The following is a 25,788-nucleotide window of genomic DNA, read 5'->3' on the forward strand; positions in this document are numbered from 1 at the left end:
TCAAGATCATGTTCTTAAAAAGAATCCCTCTATATTTAAAAAGATACCTAGAAGCCATAAGTCTTCATAAACCAAGGAGAACACTTACAAAGAAAAAAAAAACCCAGAAGATCTTCCTGACATTTCTCAGGCACTAAAGGTATTTTGGTGGTTAAAGAAGTTTCTATATGGCACTACAAACTTAAACCAAGATCTGGATTTTCTGTGTGAGGGCAGCTGTTAAAAATAACAAAATTGGAATCTGACTCTCAGGTCTACCATTATACTGATTATAAACTGTTATTATATTATATCAGTATCCCTCAGAGTACATGTTTTATTCTTAGCTCTTGCAGAATGATGATCACTAAAATTTTTGGTCTTTAATTGTGATCTCTCAGGAGGGATATAAATTAAACAGACTAAGAGTCACGATTCTGAGGTCCAACCACATGGCTTTAAAAAAAAAAAAAAAAAAAAAAAGCAAACTACTTTGTTTCTTTGTTTCTTTTCCACCCATAAAGTGAGTAGAAAATGGTCCATGGCTATCAAAATCATTCATTGTGTAATATTATCCATCAAATAAGATCAAAGGAATATAATGTCTTCTTTTGATATATATCCTGTTACTGTTTTATATGTGACTTTTATAGCCTTTACCTTGAATTTCTGCTGTAGAGTCACTGCTGATATATTTGCATGTGTTCACTATACAATGCAATACATGCATTCATTTATATGTATTACCAATTGTTTTAATACAAAATTATTTCATAAGGCATTATTTAGAGAAAGACACTATAATTAGTTACCCACCATTTTCCTGAGACATGCTGATAAACATATGTTCTGGTGTTCCAAAGTGCCCAGAAGCAGTTGTCTCTTCCTTTGCCTCACAAAGTCATGTCTTCTACTAGGTTAAATAAAGAGATCCTGAAAGGCAAGAGTAACTTGGTGAGTGGTGTTATTCTGAGGTTTTTCCAAACTGGATCAAGGAAATTCTACACCAAAATGAGACTGTGGATGGGATGTAAAATATATCCCTAAATTCTAGATCAATCTTAAGTGAAGTAAGGTTTTTGCGGAGAATTATCCCTCAGAACCAGAGGTATAGGGACAATGAGGCTAAGTTCAATCCAGAGTGGCTGGCCAGCATCCTCAAGCAAAGGCATTCAATCATTCTGAATTAGCAGAATAGCTACTGTTTCTCTTTTTCTAACTTGCATATCACAGAGTCTAGCAGGTCTACACTAATAATGACCACATAAGCATAAACTACATAATGTTTATATAAAAATCACAAAAGTTTTAAAAAGGGTTTTTCCTAATTATGTATATAATAACATAACATCATAAATAATCATAATTCAGATGTGGTACTGGAAAAATCATGACCATATATACTCTTCTGTATAGAATGGCTCTTTAGATGTGCTAAAGAGGTTAGAATGGAATTACATTAAATATTTTTCTTGTTACAAAAAGACTCTACATCTAAAAGCCTAAAAATCTTTCTGGGTTTGATATTGTACGTGTGTGTGTTTGAACAATAGACTGTATATCCAAGTACTATTTGTTCAGTCTGTAATTTTCCCAAATCTCTGTATCCTTATTATCAAATATAAGCATAATATATAGCTGTGATTCAGCCAAAAATCTGCATTTAAATGACTTAAAGAGATCACAAGGCTTGTATCTTGGAAAGAAAGGAAATTCAGAATTCAGAATGAAAACTCAATTCCTCATTTCCATTCTTTAAGAGAGTCCAACAGTTAGTTTAATAGTTAATAATTGCTTATGGCGACCATTTTAGGAGGCAGCTAGATGAAAGAGAATATATAGATGTGGGAATGAATAATAAAAATTAGCATTTACATAGCGTCTTTCATTAGCAGAGCCTCAAGTCACCTTAAAAACAGGAGTTAATCTTCACAACACTTTTGTGCAATGGATAAATTGTTATAATCCTTAAAGTCAAGTCATTTGTTCAAGGTTACAGAGTTGTGCTTAGCAAATCTGGGAGTAGAATCTCTCTGTCCCCATCAATTTTATACCGTTTAAAGAGACAATAACATGCCTGAACATTAGCATAAGAGTAACTTTAAAGTTCATGTTAACCCTTGAAAGACACCTGCTCTTAGAGTGAATAAAGACATGAGATGGATCAAGTATCGGAGTATATAACTAGCAGATTTTGGGAATAGGGCTGTGGTCCATGATAATAAAGTCAGTGGTATGATTTTCTCAATGGGGAGAGAGACACATTGTCAATCGTTGTCAGCTCTGCTAAGCTGCATCTGCAGGGCCAACCCATGGGGAAGACAACATTCTGACAATAGAGCAAAAGCAGAAAGATGACTGGAGTATCTGCGGGAAGGGTGGGAATTAACGGTAGCTCGGGGATGACTTGCACCTTGGAAGACAGTGGGAAGATGAAAGTGGGTAAATATGTAAATGACGTGAGGCCTGAGCCACAGAACTTGTGACTACAGCCACAGGGATGGCCAGCTTGGGAAGCTGGGGCAGTGGAGCATGGACAGGTGCTAGGATATTTTCAGAATATAACAAAATGATGTTCTTACTAATTCAGGACGTTGCCTCTAGAGGAATGGGTGTTCACACGTTGCCAAGGTGGGAAGTGGTGGGAGAAAGAAAGAGCGGTGTAAAAGCTACCAACTGTAGCACAGAATGCAGTATTTGTGAGGAAAAGAGAAAAGGGAAAACAAGAGTTGAGGGAGGAAAAAAGAAGGCCAAGGAGTCGGTGAGTAGGTGGAAGTATTTATTCAAGTAAGCAGGAGGCAGCAAAGGAGGAGGGAGGCTCCGCAGCCTGGAAAACAGTGCCGGGAGAAAAGGCTCCAAACTCCAGCGGCGTTTGTTCAGCTAACCCCCAATTATTGAGTGCAGGAAATTTAATATATGCCTTAAGTTTCTTGGCATGGAAGAGATTTTCTCCCTGCATATTACCTTGTTTTTTTTTCTTTCTTATTTGTGTTATCTTCCATCTTCCAAACTGTATCTATTCACAGAATGGACTTGTTAAACAATTCTGAAAATTTTAGAATTAGTTTACACAATTATGGAATAATAAAAATATTAATGATAGAATTTCTCACCAACATCTAAGTCATTCACCTTCAATTAATTAGCAAAATGTGTTGCGTGCGTGGTACATATAAAAAGCAAAAACACTGGTTGCTATGGAGCAAGTGGAGGAGGTATTAAAGTTTTCAAGCCACTGAGGACATTGAACTATAGTTTAAATCTTGGATTGTGATTCTATTTATTTACTTTTTGAAAAATTATAGGTATATCATTGTAAGAAAACAGGTCAGTATTTGTTTTGAATCATTGCAACACTGGTATTCAACAGCTTGTAGCTGTTATGTTTAGTTAGTAAACATTTCTTCACTCAAATGTCTTTCTAACTTGTATGCATGTCCTCAGCCTGTTTGGCACATGCTCTATTCTTCATCCTTTTCTCTTGTGTCTTTGGCTTCTGGCCGGTGAGAAGATTGCCAAAGAAAAAAACTGGAGAGAAATTGGAGGCTGGGGAGAAGGGAGAATCCCAGGATATTTCTCCCCACTCTTTGGGCAGCACCCTGTGTCTCTTTAACTGCATTTCCAGAGTGCTGCCAGCTTCCGCTAAATGCCTCAGTCTCTGGGTTTAGGTCACTCTGCCATCTCCTTTCATTCATCCAGCCTTGGGTGGGGGTAAAGGGACAGATGGTGGCTTCTTTTCTTGCTAATCTCTAGGTTACCTCATGGCCCCTTATATGGGTTTTCAACTCCTTTATCGCTTGAATTCTTAAAGTTGCTTAAACATAAACACATTAAGGGGCTTCTGCTATTCTTTTGACAAATCTAACCTTAAGTATTTTTTAAAATTTATTTTTAGAGAGGCGGGTGGGAGGGAGAGAAACATAGATTGGTTGCCTCTTGTAAGTGCCCTGACCTGGAACCGAACCCATGACCTTTTGCTTTGCGGGAGGACTCCCAACCAACTGAGCCACACCCATCTGAACACCTTAAGTTTTATTATTAATAAAGAAACCCTTACTAATTAATCAGAGTTAGATAGATTATAAAATTATTTTGTTAAAAATAAAGCTCAGTTTTGTCCATTTAGGTATAAACTTAGCTGTATATCTGAAAACATGCTCAATATCTGAAAACATGCTCAGATAATCTCTCAATTTAAGTAGGTAGAAAGGCCACCATTCTAAGCTATATTTTTATACCCCAATTTTCTTCTAGACATGAATTATAGAGCTCTCAGCATAATGACTTTTAGAGGTAAAACATTTTAGCTATAATGTCACATCACAGATGCCTCCTTTATGACTATTGTGAGGATCAGATTAGATAATGTATGTGAAAACCCTCTGAAAATTGTAAGGAGTGCTTCAGATGGCAGGTTGTGTTATTATTTTATTACCATTATGTCTTGATTGTCTGTGAAGAGGCTTGAATTCTGTTCTAAATCGATATTCAGGATATTAGACAAAATATTATGGCCTCTCTTGAGAAGCGGGAGACCGTCACTAACAAACCATCGAAACTGACCATTGTTCAGAAGCACCTTTGTATCTTTTAATTTTTTTCTCATATAGCTGTGGAGAAATGAAGCCTTGGCCTTCTTTAGTGTTTTGGTTTTACTCCTGGATTAGGGAATTATGTCCTTTGCGCAGGCACACAAAATTAGCTTAAACGTAATTTTTCAAAATTAATTATTCTCAGGTTTTATTTTCAGATATTTTGAATGGATTTGGTATCAAAGGTTCCTCCTTGAATGGGGTCATTGTTTGCTTTGTAAAAGAAACTTCAGATGGTCAGATTACCACTTATTAGTCAGAGAAGTGTATTCCACACTGAATCTTCTAGTGTCCTGTCCACCTTAATTTGCAGTGACACTAAGAGTGAAGTGTTTCCTTCGAGAAAGGATTCATTGTTCTACAAGGAATGGAGCAATGCTTCTATGCATATACTCAGTAAGGAGTCCTCAGAGTAGTCTTATACCACCATGCATTTTTTTACTCTCCAATCATCCTAAGGAATTTTTCTCTTCTATTAGTGATAAGTGTTTTCCTATAATTGTCCATTCTCTTGGCTGTCAGTCCATCCTTTCATAATGGTTTTGTGTAGTCCACCTGCTTTCCAAATTCTCCCAGAGTATTCCTGAGGGGGAAAAAAAATAACCCAAAACAAACAAATCACATTTTTTGAATGTTTTCACCTACAACCGTGCAGCTCTTTCAAGGTTCACCAATAATTTTGTGCATCTCTGCCATTGTGCCAGGCCCTCTGCTACAGGTTGGGGATATAAAAGTGGTCAAAACAGATGGAGATTCTACCCCTGTGGTGAACAAACCTTATGGAAGTGACAGACAATTAACTTGTAACAAATGAGTAATCTAAAACAGTGTACAGTTCTGAGAAATAACTGTGGCATACGAGGGAGAGACTTCTTTAGCTAAGGTGGTCTGGGGGGCTTCTGAAGTGTAAAGGGTGAAGGAATGTTTCAGGCAAAAGAAACTGCAAGTGCAGAAGTACAGAGGTAAGAAAGATCTTGGAAAATTCTCATAAGATGAGAAGACCTGTGTAGCGGGGGGGTGAATAATTTAAAATGAAGTTGGAATAGGAAAAAGAGAGCGGATTGTGCAGGGCTTTCTAAAACAACGGAAGCAAATGAGGACTGTTAAGCAAAAGATTGTCTTTATCATCTCTCCACCCACCAGTCCCTTGGATGGATTGAAAGAGATTAGGATCTCATGGTCATAGAAAAGGAGCTGGAACAGAAAGCTGGAGGACTGTCAGGAGGCCCTTCACGTAATCCACACAAGAGATAAGAACACCTTTGACTATTTAGAGGTGCAAGTGGAGATGGAGAGAGTAGATGGGTCAAGAAGTACTTTGGAGGTAAACAGATGGGACTTGCTGATGGATTTGATATGCAGGATAAGGGACAAGAAGGAATAAAGGATGAGTCTTCAATTTCTAATTTGACCAATTAGATATACAACTTTTTCAGCGATGGGAATACAGAATGAAAGAGGGTGTTTGAAACTGAAAAGATGGTATTTAAAACCATGGAATAAAAAGCATGGAATGAATTATATTATCCAGGAAAGAATATGAGGAAAAAGAGAATTCGGGAACTCAACAATTAGAGGGCAGGGAGAAGGGAAAGAGCCAGACTTAAGAGGGAGCCACAGCAAATAAGAGGAGGGAAAAAGGGAAAAGCTGGCAGATGAGTATTTTAATTAGGAAGTAATTAACTTTCTAAAGCTTCTGAGATTCCAGTAAGATGGACAGAAACTGGCCTTGGAAATTGACCAGCTGAAGTTCAACAGAGACACTAAACAAAATTATAATGGAATATTGAGGAGAGAATACAAGTTGGGGTAAGTTCTAGGTGGGATATTAGGAAAAGAAAACAGCATAATGGAACTGAATAAATTTTTATTACCTACTTTGATAAAAAGATTATTTGTAGCAAGTTATTTGGTAAACTGAGGCTATATAGACAGATTTATATCTTCATACAATATTTCAATAGGACCCTGGCTTATTTTAAACTTATCAGTAGCATTTCTTAAGTTATCAACTTAGAAAAATTATGATGACTTGATCACTTTTCTTAGTTTATTCTTATATTTTACACATATAACCATTATTTCAAATGACTTTCATACCTTACAAAAACATTGTAGAGAGCTCAGAGGGGCATTTGAATAGCAAGACGGTCAGTCATGGTTTCTACAAACTTCAGTGTTTTGAAAGATTTTCCCACATACTGCATGTATTCTAAAGGTGAAAACAGACTGAAACTGAACAGAATTGAATATTTGGTTCTTGCATCACACCACCAATTTTCCAGTGCCAGATATTTCTTTGAGGTAAACTATATTTTGCAATAGAAGGAGGAGAAGTCAGTTAATCTTTGTTATAGTATCATTGTTCATAAACTGTCCTGTATTAGAATGTTTTTAAAGTTATTTTACTCAACACAAATGATGCATATTGTCATCATATTTTTTGTTAAATAGGTATATTTCTATTTTTTCTCCTTTAAGATATAATTGACAAATCTAAATCTGATTACCTTGCTTTAGGCTTACAGAGCATCTCTGTCTACTGCTGTCAGTCTTGGATTGACTGGGTCTCTGATGTTATTCTTGATGAGTTCTAGTAACAATCAGCTAAATATCATAGGCATCTTAGCTACAAAATGGTACCACTGTACCACTGAGGAGTTAGAGTGAAGAAAAAGCAGGATTTGTAGTTAGAAGACTTGAGCATGATTCTTAATTCATTTGCTATCAAGATGAAATGAACAAGTTATTTTAACTTCTCTAGTCCTCAGTTTTTCTTTCATAAAATGGGGATATATCATACTATCTCAACCATATCACAGGGCAGTTAGCATGTTCATGTGTGAAAGCATTTTAAAGCTATTAAAGGTTGGAACACTTAGTCAATGTTGTGGGGATGTGAATAATATTACACAAATTTTTACCTCCCTTAGGCTCTGAAAATTTGCCACACTTTTTCCTATCTCTAATTTTTAAGTCTTCACTACTTTATTTCCCGATTTTAGGCTCATTGATTGAAATCTGTTTGTTTACTTTATCCATTTCGTAGTCTAATCTTTTAAGGCTTCCAGTTCTGCTATATACACTTATGTTAGAATTTAATTTGAATAAATTTAAATGGAGGACAAAGAAGCCTATTTGTAGAAGTATATCCAATCCATTTTCTTTTCCATATTTCATATCAGCATAGGTGACATCTGCTCTGGTTTTCTTCTAGGTTCCCATCTTTCGTTCTTGCTTCTAAGATATGGAGCCTTTAGCAACATGACTCCATCAGTATTTCCACTTCTTAGGCAACACAGCTTTGCATTTAGAAACAAACAGGGCAACAGAGAATTTGTCAATGTGAGCAGCAGAAGGGCCTCTTCCTCCCTAGCTACCTGAACCTTTTTCATAAGATTTCAGTACTTAATTTTCAAATGGAACACAAAAGCTCATGACTAATGTTCTATAATAATTGCTTAAAACTAAGTGTTTCCCTGCATGGATTTTCTGTATTAGGAAAGAATTTTTTTGTGTGTATACTTACAAAGACTGTCCTGCTGAGTCCCAAGGCCAAGAAGGCAAAACACCCAAGAGCAGAATGGAGACACTGACAGTGCAGCAAAGCATACTGCAGTACACCCAAGCCTGATTTTATATAAAGCAGTTAGACAATGACAGTGGTAGGGAGATGGCAAAGGAGGTCTGGGTTCAATGCCTGCCTACTCACTTTTCTCCTTTTGAAATGTCCCTGGGGCTAGGCTAGGCTAATGCTGGAAATAAGGAGCAAAATGAGATCGACATGCTGAGTAACCATTTAATAAAGCAGTCTCCTCAGCACATTCCTTGATGGTACGTGAAGACTGGATTCCCAGTCCAGCTCTACTTAAATCAACTTATTTCTGAACAAAATTATTCTTTTGGTATATTGCCTTCTGTCTGCTGAAACAAGCTTTGGGGAGTTGGTTACATAGGGAGGCTCTGGTTCAACATTGGTGATCATTTTAATGCTAGGAGCAGCATTTAGACCAATTTTTTAATAAACTGCATGAGTGCCTTTCAGTCTCTGATAATGTTCAAAAGTTACAAGAGTCACCCACCTGTGTTGGGTATGATTCCCTGTGTAGTCACTGAACTGAACACATTGTTGACTAGTCACAAGAAAACTTGTGCTTTCAAATCTGAACATTGTTGACTGATAATAAGTTCACTCATGTTTGCACTTATATTAGATATACAATTCTTAAAACTGAGAGTAATATAGGATTTTGTTTAAAAAATTATAAATTGTTTCATTTTCATATTCAATTACCAAAAAATAGCCAGTGATATGAGATAGCTTTTGTATAAAATTGCCGGTCAACAATGTGTTAAGACTGTAGATATTGGGAGAGGAAAAAATAAAACATGAGACATTTGTCCAAAAGTTTAAGTATTTTTTACAACTGCCTGAATATTACTTGTTTTAATTATTTATTGATATTTTCCTGTTTCGACCCCATTTTCTCCATAGAATAAAGACCGCCCCCCATACACACAAACACCTACATTGGAAACTTGCTCTGTACTCTAAACATTTGAGGACTCTTTCTCCACTTACCAGCCATCTCCTTTCATACCTAATCAATCTAAGAAGCCAATGACTTCTTGGAGCAGAGGCTAACAATACATACTCTATGCTCATATAATATCACATTAATTTCTCTTTAATTATGTTCACAGATTTTATCAAGCTTGCTACTTAATTATTTTGTTAATACATATTTATCTATACTATAGGAACTGTTTAACAGAGTGGGAGCCATAGAGTAGCTCTGTGATTTTTTTATATCTACATTTTGCTGGGGTGTGGACTATTTTTATTTGTTTTACTAAATTAGGATAAACACTTGATATCCTAAGGAAGGACTAGCAATTAGAAGGACTTTCTTCTCAGGGAGAAGTATCAAAAACCAAGAGCTCTGTTGGTGAGACTTGTATAGAACTTTGAGCCTTAGAGGATTAGATAAAATTTGGTGGAAATGAAGGCTCTAGTACAATATAAGTTGGTTGGTGGGAGGTCCTGAGATGACTGGATGATGTTTCCTGCACATCTTTTAACCCTTTGTGTCCCTAAAGAAGTTTTGCTGTACTAGGCCTAAAATCTTCTTCAGTATTGAATTTTTTGTGTGAATTTTCAAAGAAAAATTTCTCCTTATTGAAAAATTAAAGGTCTAGATGAGAAATTGTTTTATATTTTATATTATACATGGTATGTTATGTTTTATATAATGTGGATAGAATACTTTGAAATCAAAAATTTTTTCACATATTCTTATGAGAAGGCAATACTTAGAACACGAAGAAGCAGGATTATTTTATTGAAAATAATGACTTTCATTTTATTTCAATGACTAAACACAACTTTATTGATTTTCCTTTTTTTAAACAATATCTAACAGAGAAGAAAATCACGATATTCAGACCTTGACTTTGAGGTAAGTTTCTAAGATTTTTTTAACATAAATTTAACTACTTGAATTCAAAATTGATATATAATTACTTAAACACATTACTCTATGCAGCTATGCAGATTTTTTATTGTTAATTAAATGAGAAATGAAACATTTTAAATTAAAATCTATACTGTATAAGTAGTTGTAGAAAAAATTTAAAGTTCTAATTACTTTAAATATATGCTAGACCAAGATTTTTCAGACAAGGAAGGAATCCATTTTATAAATGCTAAGATAGGTGGACAATTTATGTTAAGGTTGAACTTGGTCTATTCAATTTGTTGGTTTCTTGATTTTTCATATTTGAAACAGTTATAATCCTGTTACTTCAATGACTTCCTGAAGAGAGCCTATGAGGATAGTTAGCGAGGCTTTCTCTGGGACATAGTAACCTTGTGTCCCAATTTCTATTATTTAGGTTCTCCGTGGTACATTCCAGATTCTTTTTTCCAATAGCAAGTGTTGGTTCAGTGTGCTCCTGTGTTTAGTAAATGCTTTTTCACAGATATAAACAAGATGATGTTCATTTTCCAATTTACAATGAATTTATATTGATGCGGTAATATCAATGCTAGAAATTATTGAATCATTTGAGCAGCTTATGCTAAGCACAAAATTAATGACGTTTGAGCATCACATAAAATGCAGTTATGCATCTTGATAATTGGATATGATTCATAGCCTGCTGACATAATTGGATATAATACATTATAAATTTCTCCAGCATTTTTCTACTGTTGTGATGCTTACATAAAACTTAATACTCTTAGCTGATATTCCCGAAATTATGGAAACCTAGAACATGGGAACTCATAATTTAACCATTTCATTTATGCAAATGAATATTGCTCAGTAACATATATCAGGTATCAAAAGTGAGACTTAATTGTTTTTATTTACTGCAATGTTTAAATGGTTAACAAGATCCAGTTTTACCTGGAACAGATTCTAAAAACAGTAGGTCTTTTTTAGTCTTACTTGTTCAGGATTCAAAGTAATAATAAAGAGTCTGGCCTCCATGATTATGTGGCAGTTAGTACTGATGCAGCTCAATTGTAGTGGCCTCACATGGGATAAATATTTTATTATATCCTAAGATTTTAGGGCAAAAAGATCAAGACTATAAATTCAGAGAACACATTCAGCAATCTTCACTTCTAGGTTCTTCAGTGCTTGTAAAGGAATAGATTTTTTTTCATTCTTGAGGAAGCCAAAAATAGAGGCTCATACTGTGTGTGTATTTGGCCTGAACGCAGTGAGCTGTTAGGTTAGCACAAAAACAAGGAGGTAGGAATTAACCCAATAAGCATCAGTGACAAAATATAGTAAAAACCTAGATAAAAAAAATTAAGCCTCAGTGCAACCAGCCAAAATTATGTAATCTCAAACACTGAAATCTAATTATACTGTGTCATGTGGATCATCAGAAAACTTTAAAAAAAAATTTTTGTATATTGTCTATGGCAACTGGTAGCAAATTTTCTTAAGCTGTTACTTCTTTCTGTGCTTAGTATTCCAACATATAACCATGGTATTTTCAAAACATATTGATAATGGGGGAATGTTGCAACATTAACAACCCCAGAGATATATATACATACACACACACACACACACACACGTATATATACACATATATACGTGTGTGTGTGTGTGTGTGTGTGTGTGTGTGTGTGTGTGTGTGGCCCTTCCAGCCTTGGCGTCACTCCCAGGGACCACTAAGGGAGCTTCTCAACAGACCAGCTTGCAGCGGGGCGCATTCTGCCACAGGGACCTGGCCTCAGCAGCGCCATGGTGGTGGGTAACGAGGGGAGGTGACATATATATCTCCAGGGTTGTTAATATATATATAAATATATATTAGTCATTTAATTGCTATAGTTATTGCATGATTGCAATAGACATCAAAATTTGAGGGAAAATAACCTTTCCCTTTAAACCATTTAGTACTATTTCTCTTAGTCAATGCGCAACTATAGTTCTGTGGCAGATAGTTCTGTGGCAGATATCTCATGAGACATAATCAGAAAAAATTTAAATACTGATGAATTTTAATAGTCTATTTGTACTTTGTGGGTGGTCCCTGAGGAAGAGTCAAGTTATCCTCCTCCGCTTTTAACTCAGGCTCCATAAATCAGATGTGTTTATGCAGAACTTCCCTTTAGCTTCCCACCCCCACCCCACAAGATTTACCACTCAAAGGCAATTTAGGCATTTGATACTGAGAAACAAACTTTGCCTCCTGGACTCCTAAACACATTTTCCTTTCAGACTTCACACTTTCCTGAGAGCCTATACAGGAAAACACAACTTATATATCCATACAGCACTGTGGCTGGTAAGCGCTATACCTGAGAAATGGCCCTCTCATGTAGCCATCTCTAAGACAACATTGCATTCCTGGAGTAAATAGAGCAAAGTGTTGACTAGTCACAAAGTGGTGGAACACTGATTCTTGCTTCCTGGAAAGTATACAGAAAATACTATAGTGACAGTTCTATGTCCTTTGACCAAACCTCTTGTGGGATTTGTGTTCCCAGCTCCAAGGAGAGATTTGGTATAAACATTTAATTTTTTTTTTTTTTTGTCGAATGAATGATGAAAAATTAAAAATTAAAATTCAGTTTGCTTAAATAAAAAGTTATCCAACACTGTATCTAAACTGAGGCAGAGACCAGTATATGGATTGACTGCTGTGGAGGTAACATCTCAAAGATATCCACATCATATATAACTCAAGGAGGTGGAGGTGAATGGCAGGTAAAAATTCCAGGAGGAGAAAAGGGATGTAGGTTGGCTAAGGTGTGATGACATGCTCAAGAAAGAAGCAGGGAACTTCACTGAAACAGGGGGTCTATACAAGAAAAGAATAGACAGGGGAGGCCATATTGTAAAGAGCTTATACCCCAAGGGAGGAAATTTTACAAATTTGTTATTAAAAGCTGCTAGGGCTTCTCTGCTTTGTGTGTGTGAGGAATGACTTTGTTATGATCTGGGCTTTAGAAATATCAATTCAGACTTAAAGAAATCCCAACTCTATGATTCACAGTTTGAATTCAGAGGAGAGAACCTCTAATCCATTTGTCTCAAACCTACCTGCAGGCCCTTTATGAACCACTGGTATGGAAAATAAGGGAGCAAAACATGATCAGAAAGGGAAGAAGGCATGATTCCTGCCTGAAGCAAATGAAATGAGCCTTCATTCCAGTGGGGAGAGATTTTCAATAGGAGAGAAGGCCTTCTGTGTTACAGACATCTTCCCAAGTCTATCTGCCCATGCCATCTCATTCATTTAATTTATTCCACACACATTTATCCAGCACCTGCTGAATGCCAAACACTGTGCTAGGTGTCAGGGATATAACATTCCTGCCTAGGAGGTATTCTGAGAAAAGACATGGAGACAAGCCTTTCAAAAGATAAATGCTGACCTGTGGGATAGTTGTAGGGTGATCAATATCCACAGTTTATGAGCTCACTACAAAAGGCACCTAATTCACCCTAGATTGTTTCATCCTTTTCCATCTGAATAAGGCATCGGGACAAACTTGAATAGTCTAAAGGCGGATGCTTCCTGAATCTATGGGCTATATCTAAGGTAGCAGGATGCAAAGAGAATTGACTGGATTCAGAATGAATTTCAGCTCCCTCGCCACCTGTGTGAGCCTGGGCACTTTTAGCCTCTTGAGCTCCGATCCCCTAATCAGTAGGATGACTGCTACCTCCCAGGGTCCTTGTGAGGATTAGGAGAGATAATAATGGCTACCATTTCTTAAGTGGTTCTTATCAGTGTGCTCTACTGATAAGTGACTTCTTTTTAAATCTTCAAAACAGCCCTCCAAGGTTATTCTGAGCACTGAAACTGGGGCTAAAGAATGATTGGATTTTGTGCCTCAGACCACACAACTTGACAGTGATAGGATGAGTTTTAAATCCAAGTTTGTCTAGACCTAGAGCTCTTGGATTTGACATGACCCAAGTAGTGAATCTAGGAGGTTGCCTGGGATATAGTAGGTGCTCAAAACATACAGGTTGTTTACATCCTAATCTTTCTTCAGGTAACTAAAATTCCATGAGAGTGCTTTACAATTTGTCATTTTTTCTAATATCAATAATTAAAAGGCAGCCAAGACTGCCTCCCTTGAGTTACAAAGATATAAAGTGAAACCAAAGCTATAAAATATTGTATCACAATACAATATTTCTGTGCAGTTAAGACATAGGTTCATATACAGCTTCAAAAGATATTGAGAGATAATTTGAGTGGAAGGGAGCATTACCAAGCCTTTATCTTTTTTTAAAAAAGATGGCTATATATTTGACAGGCATTATATCTAAAGGAACCTGAATTTTTTGTATACTGCCAATTAGAATATATTTATTTAAATAGAAAATCCATATGAGTTACAATATTATCATTACAAATTTTTAGATATCTGAGTGCTAAATGTAGTTTTTCACAGACGTCAACTTCTTTGGGACACAGGATATTTAAGTCATACAAGAAAGAAAAAGGTAAACAGATAAGCCATAAGGTCAGTAAAATCCCCAAAATAGCTATTAAAATGGACCAGTAAGATTTATGAGGATGAAAACTTCTAATTAGGCAGTTAAGACCATCAAATGCACAAGTGCTACAAATAAGTTATTATTCAGAGAAGTAAATAAGTATGGGAAAACCCTTATTATTTTGAAAACTAAAACCACAGCTAAGTTTTTATCCTCAAAGATTGCTGGGTTAGAAACTCTCCAGTATTTGTTATGATGCTGGCTTTAGTGTCCTTGGAGCCTTTCCCACTAAAAATTTTTAAAAAATGAGTTATGCACTTGAGTTTGTAACAGGGAGGAATCATGCTTGGAGAATCAAATGGAACCCATGATAGATGCATGTTCTGTGGCTGGCAGCTCCAATGTGGCACTTCTGTTAGAACCACCAGTCATGGTTGCTATGGTGATTTTTCACTGCACAAAAGTAGGAATTTCAAATTAAAATAATTATTTGACATGAGGATATACTAACAATTAATGTTCTTAGGTAGGAACAGCCCCAGATTTTAGCATATATATTTTTTGTGTTCATATTCATATCAGGGTGCTTGAGCTTTAACATTCAGAGGAACTTTCATGAATCCATGTAGAACATTGCAAAAATGCTTTTTGGTTATATAACATTGGTGTCTACCACATATATTTTGAGTATATCCTAGCGATCCAACTTCTCAAAATCCACTCAGTTCAGAATCAGGTGCTGCCCATTCAATCAGAATATGATTATAAAAACTCCTGTCAGTTAACGTATCCTCACTTCTATGAGATATATTTGAGACTTCAGTTCATTAAACATGCCTTATCCAATAGAGATATTTGGTTGACAGAGACAGAGAGTGTCTTTGACTAACAAACTAAAAAGAACTTTGTGGGAAGGATATAGGGAAAAAAATCACCTCTTGGCTAGGGGACAGTAGGGGTCTTGATCCACATTTTCAACAGCATGGGAAGGTCTAGCTCCCCAATGCAAAGTGAGGATCCTCTCATGAGATGAAAGATAGAAGGAGACAGCACAAATTAAAATCTTCACAGGCCCACCTTAACACAAGGGAGCTGTGCCAATGATATCATCTATCTTTGGAAAGGAGCAATCTCATCAAGGGAAGGGAGTTCAGTCAACGGGCAGAGAAAACTGCTTTAAGAATTTTCAACTTAAAAATGAATACATTAAAATATAGGAATCTGCCTCAGCTGGATTCCTCCCAGCAATTTCCCCTATCACTTATTCTCATAACCCACCATTTGTTTTCATTATCACAGTTCTAACTTAACATGTATTTGAGTTATGTGATTAATACCCATGTCCTCCATTATACCTCAAACTATAAGAGGGCAGAAACTCTGCCAGATTTTGCACACCCTTGTTATGCCAGCATCTAGCACAACATGTGATGGATTATCTGACAGGATGAAATACCTTTAGAGAAATGTCAGTAGTGTGGCATCACCCTTACAGCGACCTAGCAGAAAATAACTACATAGTAAGATTCGTGATCATGAAAAATACTATTTGTAAAGTAGAGCCAGTCATCAATATCCTGATTATGTTTTTTTTTAAAGGTATTTTTTATCCGCAAATACATATTTTAATCAGCATTTTAGGACCTGATAAAGAATGGGAATATTCACCTCCCCAAGAAGGGAATGTACTGCAATGTTTGCCAGCTACCTGGTCCTCAAAATCCCTCCATTGAGTTGTTTGAGCAAATCAGCCTTCTCATAAATCTCTATCAGCCATCATTAGTCAAATTACATTTGCCTGGTGTTTTCCTGTAAATTCTGCAAATCTGTTTCCTGTACTCTCCCCCAAACTGATGGGAAGTTAATCACTCTGTAATTGCTTGCTATGTTTCCTGTCCTCATCATAAGTAATGTTGCCCTGTTCTCATCCTCAACCACCCAGTTCATCCACAGCCAGTTCCTAGAGCTAAGAGGAGCAGAGATGAAAATAATTTAGTTGTAGCAATACCTAAAATGGCAGAATTGTCTCAAATAAAAATAGGCTAATAAAGAAATTAGCTAGACAAAGTGTTGTCTAAACACAGATCCATTACATATAGAAAATTAAAGTTGACGTAAAAGAGAATAAGGCTTTTAAAAATGTGTTGAAGATTCAGTTTGCATTTCTCTTTTGTCTCTTTTTTTCTCAAAGAGATAAAATGTTCTACACATGTCTTTTTAGAGTAAAATTGGGCATTATAGATCTTCCCCCGAAGATATACTTCTTTTTCAAAATGAATTCTTACTTTTAAAAATATTTGGTAATTAAAACAACATACCAAATGTTCATATTATAGCATAGGTATGAATGTAATGTACCTATGCAGTCCACATGAAGAAATGATAAATTATGAAGCACATGCTTAGAAATACTATAAAATCTTACACAAACATGAAGACACAATCTTGGAGAATCACTGAAATGCTGTTTTAACTTTTATAAAAATCAGAATTGAGGAAGGTATTTTCTCCTTTAAAATAACACTTGTAAATATAAGGAATTTATCATCTTACTCTTCTTTTAAATGCTCTGTAATAGAAAAAGATTCAGCCCATGTTACTTACCCCAAGGTCATTTTTATTTATGACTATTTTTTGAGTTATGATAAAGTTGGGAGAAAAGACTGTAACCAGCAATGAAGAGCATTAAGATATTTGTGTCTGTGATTTTAATCACTCATCAACCACACAGTTTGTGTTCTGAACCTGAATTGTTAAGATTCTGTACCATTTCGTGAACAAATATATAATTCTGTACCATTTCATGAACAAATATATGAAACCTATGGGCCAGATTTTCTTTCTGTGAAGCTCAATCAGTATTCACAAGGAAATATAATATTTTAGATCTTACCCATATTTCAGACACTTCAGTGCTTTGAGTCAGCCTTCAATGGCAAGGCCTGGGAATCTGTTCCCCCTTTAATGCAGTCAGCTAGGGTTTTCATGTTTATAGAAATAAAACATAAAAAAGTAATATTTCCCATGGCAAACATTGAGAGATGAGAGTACTTTACAAGTCCAAATTTTTAAACATTTTTTTATTGTAACAATTTTTGTTAAACAGTTTTAACTCTAAATGATGAAAATCTTACACAGGAATGACTGTTACATTTTTAATGCACCCAAAAGAGAAAATTATATTTTTGGTAATATTGTAAATGAGAGAAAAAGCCAGTTCTTCATGTTCAAGAAGTGCTGACTACGATACAAGAATATCATGCAACTCATTTCCATTTGTGGCACCTTTTAGGACATCCTTGTTCCTGCCAAATTTAATTTTAATTTCCCTTATTAGTAAAGCAGAAATATTACATTTCTTTTTTTAATGCATAAATCAAATTAGAAATGAGAGTCATCCTATTCTCTTTTGCAGAAGGTCATGCATACAAGGAAGAGGCATATGGAACTGTTTCAGGAACTAAATCAGAAATTCCAAACTTTGGACAGATTTCGGGATATACCAAATACAAGCAGTATGGTGAGTACACTTTGCTTCTTCAGTGCCTGATGCTATGCTAATATAGGGTCATGTTAGCTATGATCCCTGCCCTCCGGGAGCTCCTAATTGTCTTGGGAACAAGAGTGGGCTACGTAGGGAATAAAATAACACCCCCCCCCCCAAATGTACTTTGGAATGCGCTAAAAGGCAAATTAGGAGTGACATAATCTTTAAGCATTTTAATTCATATTTCAGATGTTCTCATATATAAGCTTTAATTGAAATTATTTATACATCAAAGTGTGTTGGCTTCACCTAGATTTTTTTGTCAGAGTTAAAAATTCAAATACCCAAATAACTAAATTTTTCCCTTTTTTTTTTTGAAAGCCTGGCATTTTAAGGCTGTAAAATGTAAATATTATATGTAAAAGTCAATTGAGTTCTTACCTGAAACCAGAGTGGTATGTTTTATCTTCAGGAGCATCAACACTGAGGGCTTTGATTATTGATGTGACCATTCTCTTCTCATTCCTTCACACTACTACAATCCTAGCATCTGACTTCATCAAATAAAATGACCTTTTACAGTTACTATGAGCATGGCACAGTCAGAGCTCCAGAGAAGAATGCATGATTATTTGTGAAGGCGCTGGACCAGGAGGCCGGAAAGCAGTAGAGTAGTAGGAAGCTCAACCAAGAACTACTGATCTTGAGCCAGTTACCCAGCTCAAGTTTATAAAATTCAATTTTCTCCTAAATTGAGCATAAAAACCAGTAATATATGCTTCCTTCATGCCTCACAGCACTTCCCAAAGCAGGCAGGACACCTGAGAGGGTAAGGAGCTGAGACTCAGCTGTAAGAGAAACAGTTGGACTGCCACTTGACACCACTCTTCACTCCAAATGCAGTGCTCTTTCTCTTCCTGAACCCCCGAAGTCCTTGGATGCCCCTCCTCCTAACTTTCTGAGACCTATCTATCTATTTATCTATCTGTCTATCTGTCTATCATCTGTCTATCTCTCTCTAAGGTACATGGTGTTTAATCACCTTTTAACTCTAGTGACTCTTGTACCTGTGTTATGGATGAGTCTTAGTCCTAGCTTCCCAGTTAGTAACATTAGTTTATCAAGAGCAAGAATTCACGTATCTTTATGTTTTTCTTGTGTTCCTCTCAGTACTAGTACAGCGCTGGTCATGCTAAGTTATCGGTAAAGGGTTGCTCTTGATATATTACATGTCCATAATAGTTCAATCTGTGCTTGTTAAACGACAGTTATAAGAAATACTTTTGACTCTTACTTGGTCTGTAAATAGTTTTTGTATATATCTATTTTCTTCTTTACAGCAGGAATCATGCATTACATATGTAATCACTAACACAATGCTAGGCATATAGAGGACACTTGAATGTAATGAATGGTTCTTTCTCATCTCCAATTAAACTGTCAATTTTTAGTTAGTAGGCAAATGAGAATTGCATCATTGAGATTACCCAAACACATTAGCTACTCATTTTGAAATATTGAAACTTTTATTTAAAATAAATTGAAGAAAGTTTTATTTGTTTAAAATAAAAGGAGAAGTTTATATTTACAAATCTTGAAAGAGTTATGTAACAGATACAGCTGGCTGACTGCTATAATATGATTGTAATTTCCCCTTGTCATGTGGTCTGGCTATTAAATCATTAATGGCACAAATATCTGCATCTTAGTTTCCTAACAACCAAAATAGTGTACTAATCATACCACATTTCTGTAGTAGCATGTCTTTTTTTAAAAAAGATGTATAAATATTTATCATTTGGGAAGTAGGAGTACGGAAGATAGGGTTGTCATTGATGCTTGACTATCGTCCTCAATTTGAGAACAGAAAAAAGTTTCTTACTCAGTTTTGATTAATAGTGAACACGAATTCCATTATCATTAATTCTATCATAATTTGGAGTGGCATATTGCTAATGAAAATTGCATAATTGGGTAGAGAGAGACATTTTCAAAACAAAAATCTTGATCAAACCTCCCCCCTCCTCCTTTTTTTGGCAACTATCTCGCAACACCTGCCCAGCACTACAAATGATGGTAATTATGTAGAGTTTGGGGACTCGAAGACCATTTAGTCCATTTCCCTATTTCCAGGTAGAGCAAAACTTAAATCACACTACAAGGGAAAGGTGTTATTAAAAAATTTCTTTACTTTGAATGTGTCTCACAGACTATTCTCCATCAACATCTCTTTTTCCCCAATATTGGTAGGTTGGCAGAAGGAAAGAAAGAAAAGACGGAGGGAGTAAGAAAGGGAAAGAGGGAGAGTAAAGGATGGAGGGAGGGAGCAGTTTATCTGCAGGTGATAGCTAGCCTGCCCCTGGACCCATGAGTGCCAAGAAACACCCAGGCAGCTCTGCTTGCTGTGTTTTGGTGCTCTGAATTCTCATGTTCAGCTACTATTCTATTTCCAAAAAAATAGCATTTTGGGAGGTTTCATGCATGTTTGGCTTATTCTGAATTTATAATTGATTAGGCCTTTCTCACACATGTTTCAGTTTGACTCCATCTTCTCTCTTCTGTGCTTGAGCTCAAAATAAACAAAAACAGCTGCAGAAATTCAGTAACTTATACTAACTCTGATTAAATCTTATAAGATTCAGGCCTCCATTGAAACCTTTCCTGGTGCCTGTAGCTCTCACTGCCAAATTCAGTGATCTCTTTGGGCTGTTCCACAGTTTATCATTCATTCACTTGAGCCACTGACAATGTCACACCTTGCCATGTGAGAGTCTGTAGGCTCCGCTCTTGTCACAGCCAACCATACAGGAAGGTCAGGAGCTTGTGGCCACCACCGCCTGACTGCCAGCCCTCCCACTCCCTGCAGATCCTGTCTCACTCTGACTGCTGGGTGTAGTAACTCTGCAGTACCAAAGTGGCACAGGGCTCCTCACCTAAAGGGCGTCCATACATTTGTGAACAATGGGGAGAACCTCGGTTCAGCTGGGAGAGCCACGGGATGCCAGAGGAGATGAACATGAAAGCCAACCTTAATTTATTACCCACTAACAGAACTTCCCAGGAATTCAATCAGTCACACACGAGCAGTAATACTCTGACATTAGAATCTAGACATTCTGAAAAAGTTTAAAATTGGCCAATTTACTTCATGTTTCCATGGTGCTTGATCTTCAAAATATAAAAGGAAAATCATACCTGTTCCAAACATAATGAAATTCCTATTTTCAAAGCAAGTGAACTAACACTTTACATATCAGGAATCCTTTTAGGACTGAACTTGCTGTCAAACTAAGGATTCTCAGAAGGCTTGTTTAGACACAGCCCTTGCCTTGGATAAATCCACTCTGTGGTTTGATTCAACACAATTCACACCGGTGAATGTTTCAATTGCTGATTGATGATTCAGGTCACTGTGGTACCCTCAAACTACAAAATAAATTTCAGACATACTAGCCTGGCATATAAAGCCCCTCATTTACCTTCTGCTTGTTTTTGTTTTGTTTTCCTTGCTATTCTTTTGTACTGCAACTAAAATGAATTGGTCTCTGTTCTCATGCTGCTGGATTTTTACTTCTTAGTATGCATGACTGTTCAGCCGTCCACCCTCCAACCCTACATATGTCTTCATGCCCAAGCCCGTCATTCTAAGTCAGCCCCAATGTCACTCTTCTCAGCAAGATTATGTGCTTTCTGCAAAAAGAAGCCATCTCTCCATCCTCGTTGATTAGATAGATCTTTTATACCTCCATTTAACTATGAACACCTTCATAATAAGTGTGGTTACTATACTGTATTTACTAAACATTAGGTGTTATGCTAGGCAGCTCCACTTTTTATTTTTGCAGCCCCACAAAGTAGGTCATGATCTGCCAACTCCTTTGGCCCACAATACAAAGCTTATGTATCTCTGTTTTACAAATATGAAAGTTGAGGTTCAGAGAAATTGAGTAAATTGCTCAAGGTTACATTCGTACAAAATGGAGCAGTCGGAGTTTGGACCTGTCCATGTCAGGCTTTGAATCTTATGATCCCTAATGGACCATGCTGCTTTTCCACCTTATTTATCACCTTATTCTCCCCAAGGCGTAATATGGTGCCCAACACAGAGCAGCTGATAAATACAGGTTGAAGGGGGGCAAGGAAGGAGAAAGGGAAAAAAGGAGGGAGAAAAGAGGGTGAGTTACAAGACTTTAGGATATTATACTAAACAGAGTTAATCCCCTGCACATATCCTGCAAGTGAACTTTTTATTAAATCTTTACTATTAGCTATTTTTTTATTGTATGTTGTCATGATTGAGACTAATAAGTGCTGAAACATCTGTTGTATTAAGGACTTTTAATAATTTATTTTCTAGTTATGATGAAGATTTCTATAGGTTGTCTCTTTTTCTTATTTATACCTTAGAATGATTTTTAACTTACAGAGTAGAATGCAGATAATAATTCAAATGCTTGTTTTATGTTCCCCCTGCTAATTGATTATAACTATTTAAAGGCTAGAATTGGGGTGGGGAGGGAGTAAGAACACGTTCAGCTACTATAGTTGTCTCAGTTTAATTTTATCTAAGGAGCTTTCAGTCATGATTGCCTGCTTGTTCTTCAGCGTTACTCAACTTGGTCTATCCCATTCAAATTCCCTCATTCTGCAGAAATCTTTAAACAATACTTACTTAAAATAAAGCAAGTTCACCATAAAATCTTAGCAAAATATTAAAGTATAGAAACCTCAAATAATGTCCACTCATAATTACTGAGCACTTGTAACCTACAACATGGAAGGTTTGTGTGGAGTCATAGTTAGGCAGAGATTAGGTAACAGGAGGGTGTACACTATGAAACATAAGAAGGAATGGTAGTTGGTAGACAGTTTAAAAAAAAACCTTATATTGCTGGATGTATTTTCTAAAAAGCTATGCTCTTTGAAGGGAAGAATGATTTTTATGAAATTAATGTGCCACCTAAATATATAGAAAATTGTGGGGAATGCACAGCAGAAAAAATAGATGACACAGAAGAACATAACATCATTTTAATATTCTGAAAAGGACAATTTTTGAAGAAAAACTAAGCAAAGACAGTGATCAATTTTCAGTTTTATGAAATATGGCCAGTTTGGGTAACTGTTTTCATTATTACATAACATGCTCCATTACACATCCTCAAATTGTGTTTATCCCACCAGAGATTCTGGCAAATACTTAAATCTGCTACATGTAATCTTAGTGGTAATTTGGTGCTACTTCCTACCTGAATGTACAGCCATCCTGACATTTCACAAGATGCTCAAAGCAAAACATGGTCTACTTCGCCTTCCGCAATGCTATTCACTTCCTTTGATTGCTGGAGAATTTTAGGACAACTTAAAGAACGTCTTCATCAGTTTGTTCAATAAAAGAAAGCTGAAATCAAAACCATTTCCTGCAGCTGGCCACAATTTTATATCATCTTTCTATCGCATGAACTGGATTAAGGTTACAAACACACTCTCTTCTTGGAAACTTCAACAAGCAGCAATTCTAGTCATCAAATAAATGACTCTCTTCTCCTCTCTTCTCAACAGGAAAACCCAGCACCAAACAAGAATCCATGGGACACTTTCAAAAACCCCAATGAATACCAACATTACACCACAATCAATGTCTTAGATACAGAGGCAAAGGATGCTTTGGAACTGAGGCCAGCAGAGTGGGAGAAGTGTCTGAATTTGCCTCTGGACGTGCAAGAGGGTGACTTTCAAACAGAAGTTTAACTAAATCAAAATGGACTGAGATGGAAACAAAATTTATTGCACTGACACTTAAGACTTGGGAAGGCTGACATTTCTACCTGGACAGCGTGACTATCCAATGTCAGGACCCTCACGTGCCAAATGTCAGTGGTTTTTGCTTATGGTAACTTCTCCCTAGTCAAGCTAGTGGAGAGAGGACCAGGTGTACAGTTCTGACCATCCTGTGTTGTAAGTACCTGTGGAATGGATTTGTAAGGTAATCTTTATAGATAAACCTCAAGCAACGATTCATGTTGTAACCGCTTCATATGGTTTAGTTTTCAAAAAACTTCACCATGAAGCACAATGTATATATTTATGCAGTTTTTAAAGTTTATAACAGTCTGTTTGGCCATTACTACACTTTTTACTTTATAATATAAAAGCAAAGTTTTTGTCATTAAATGAATGTTTGTTGAGCTACATTCTTCATTGCTTTAAATGCAATAAAGTAATAATCTCACTTTTATATGAATAATATATTTCACATCTTTATTATTGCAGTTTTCTCTAGAAAGCTCTGAGTAGCTTTCCCTGCTGCAGCTGTGTATAAAATATTTAAAATGTTGTATGGTGTAAATAAACTTTTGTCTACATATCAGTTTTTTAGTGCATTTTATTTTAGATTTGTTGGATGGAAATTTACATATTTATAAACTTTTTTTAAAAATACAGATACTGAAAATGTATTCATGGTTTTAATAGCATACCATTATTACTCCTTTGAGGCTAATGATTTCTCAAATGTAATAGTAGGTTTGTTTAGTGCTTCTGTATTTTCTACATAAACGCCCTTTGGAAAAATGTATCATGTAAATGGGGCTCGTCAGAAACCTGCTGCCATCATACCCTTACTTAAATGTTTTTTTTCTACCTTGTGGCAAAAAGACAACTAGTAGAAAACAGTAAGTTACCATACAAAAAATAATACAGGGAAAATGTTTATTATAAGTAATAACAGGGAAAAGATTACTGTACGTAATGAAGTTCACTGCATGTTCACAAGAGAAACGACGTGTACTACAGTTTTCCACAGCATATGAGAAAAATGAACTTATTCAGGGTTTTAAGAAATCTGTATCTTCTCAGGCAGAAGGAAAAAGGAAGTGGATGTATTTGGTACAAGGTGATTTCTCTCTGGTTTGAAAAGTGGGAGGTTTGAGGTGAGCTGACTGCAGAACCACCCCTAGTGTCCTCCACGGTGTCAAAGCCACGCGGGTGATATGGCCCCTCCCTCAGAGCTGCATTACATTGGAAACCCCAGGGAAGGATTTCAACAATTTCCTTGTTTTTTCAAGGAATGGCTGATGAGATTGTGTTTTTTAGTCTGAGAGAAGTAAAGGGAGTAGAGAGGAGATGGCCAAAAAGTTCGTTTAGTTTTTTCCTTACCATGGCTCTAGTAGCGCTTAGTTGTCTTTATCTTCACTTGAAATAATTTTATTATGTTGTATTGTGACAGCTGTCATATCAGCATGCATTAAAAAACATCAAAATTGGTGAATTTTTGTGCATTTCAATATTGAAGATGGAAGAAAATATGGAACATTGTTGGCATATCATGCTTTATTATTTCAAGAAAGGTAAAAATACAACTGAAATGCCAAAAAAAGATTTGTGCAGTGTATGGAGAAGGTTCTGTGACTGATCGAATGTGTCAAAAGTGGTTTGTGAAGTTTCTTGTACTATTGACATTTTGACCACATAATTCTTTGCTGTGGGGCTGTCTTATGCATTGGAAGATGTTGAGCAGCACCCCTGGCCTCTACCCACTAGAATCCAGTAGCAGGAAATAGATGACATACACAAAATATCCAAATCAATAGTTATTGGTGAAAATGACAAATGTATGTTATTTATGGAAAAAACCATACAGACTTTTTGGCCAACCCAATAGATTCGTCTGTTGTTAAATCTAAGATGCATTGTTTTCTGTGGTCTGTCAGAAACTCAAGTAAGCTGCTCCTGCCACCCAGGG

The 25,788-nt window shown here is 36.2% G+C and overlaps 1 protein-coding gene across 1 annotated transcript in view; it reads left to right on the forward strand.

The window, feature by feature from the left end:
* ADGRB3 (adhesion G protein-coupled receptor B3) overlaps positions 1 to 24,382 on the forward strand; it is a 709,724-nt gene extending 685,342 nt beyond the window's left edge. Inside the window, exons 28-30 of the mRNA XM_090282641.1 lie at positions 9,995 to 10,030; positions 17,973 to 18,077; positions 23,607 to 24,382. Of these exons, the coding sequence (XP_090138767.1) occupies positions 9,995 to 10,030; positions 17,973 to 18,077; positions 23,607 to 23,795 (330 nt within the window). The 3' untranslated portion in view covers positions 23,796 to 24,382. The remainder of the gene's footprint in view (positions 1 to 9,994; positions 10,031 to 17,972; positions 18,078 to 23,606) is intronic.
* The last annotated feature ends 1,406 nt before the right edge of the window (positions 24,383 to 25,788 follow it).

This window comes from Furipterus horrens, unplaced genomic scaffold (assembly GCF_987537825.1).
Source record: "Furipterus horrens unplaced genomic scaffold, mFurHor1.1.pri manual_scaffold_6, whole genome shotgun sequence".
Classification (NCBI taxonomy): Eukaryota; Metazoa; Chordata; class Mammalia; order Chiroptera; family Furipteridae; genus Furipterus; species Furipterus horrens.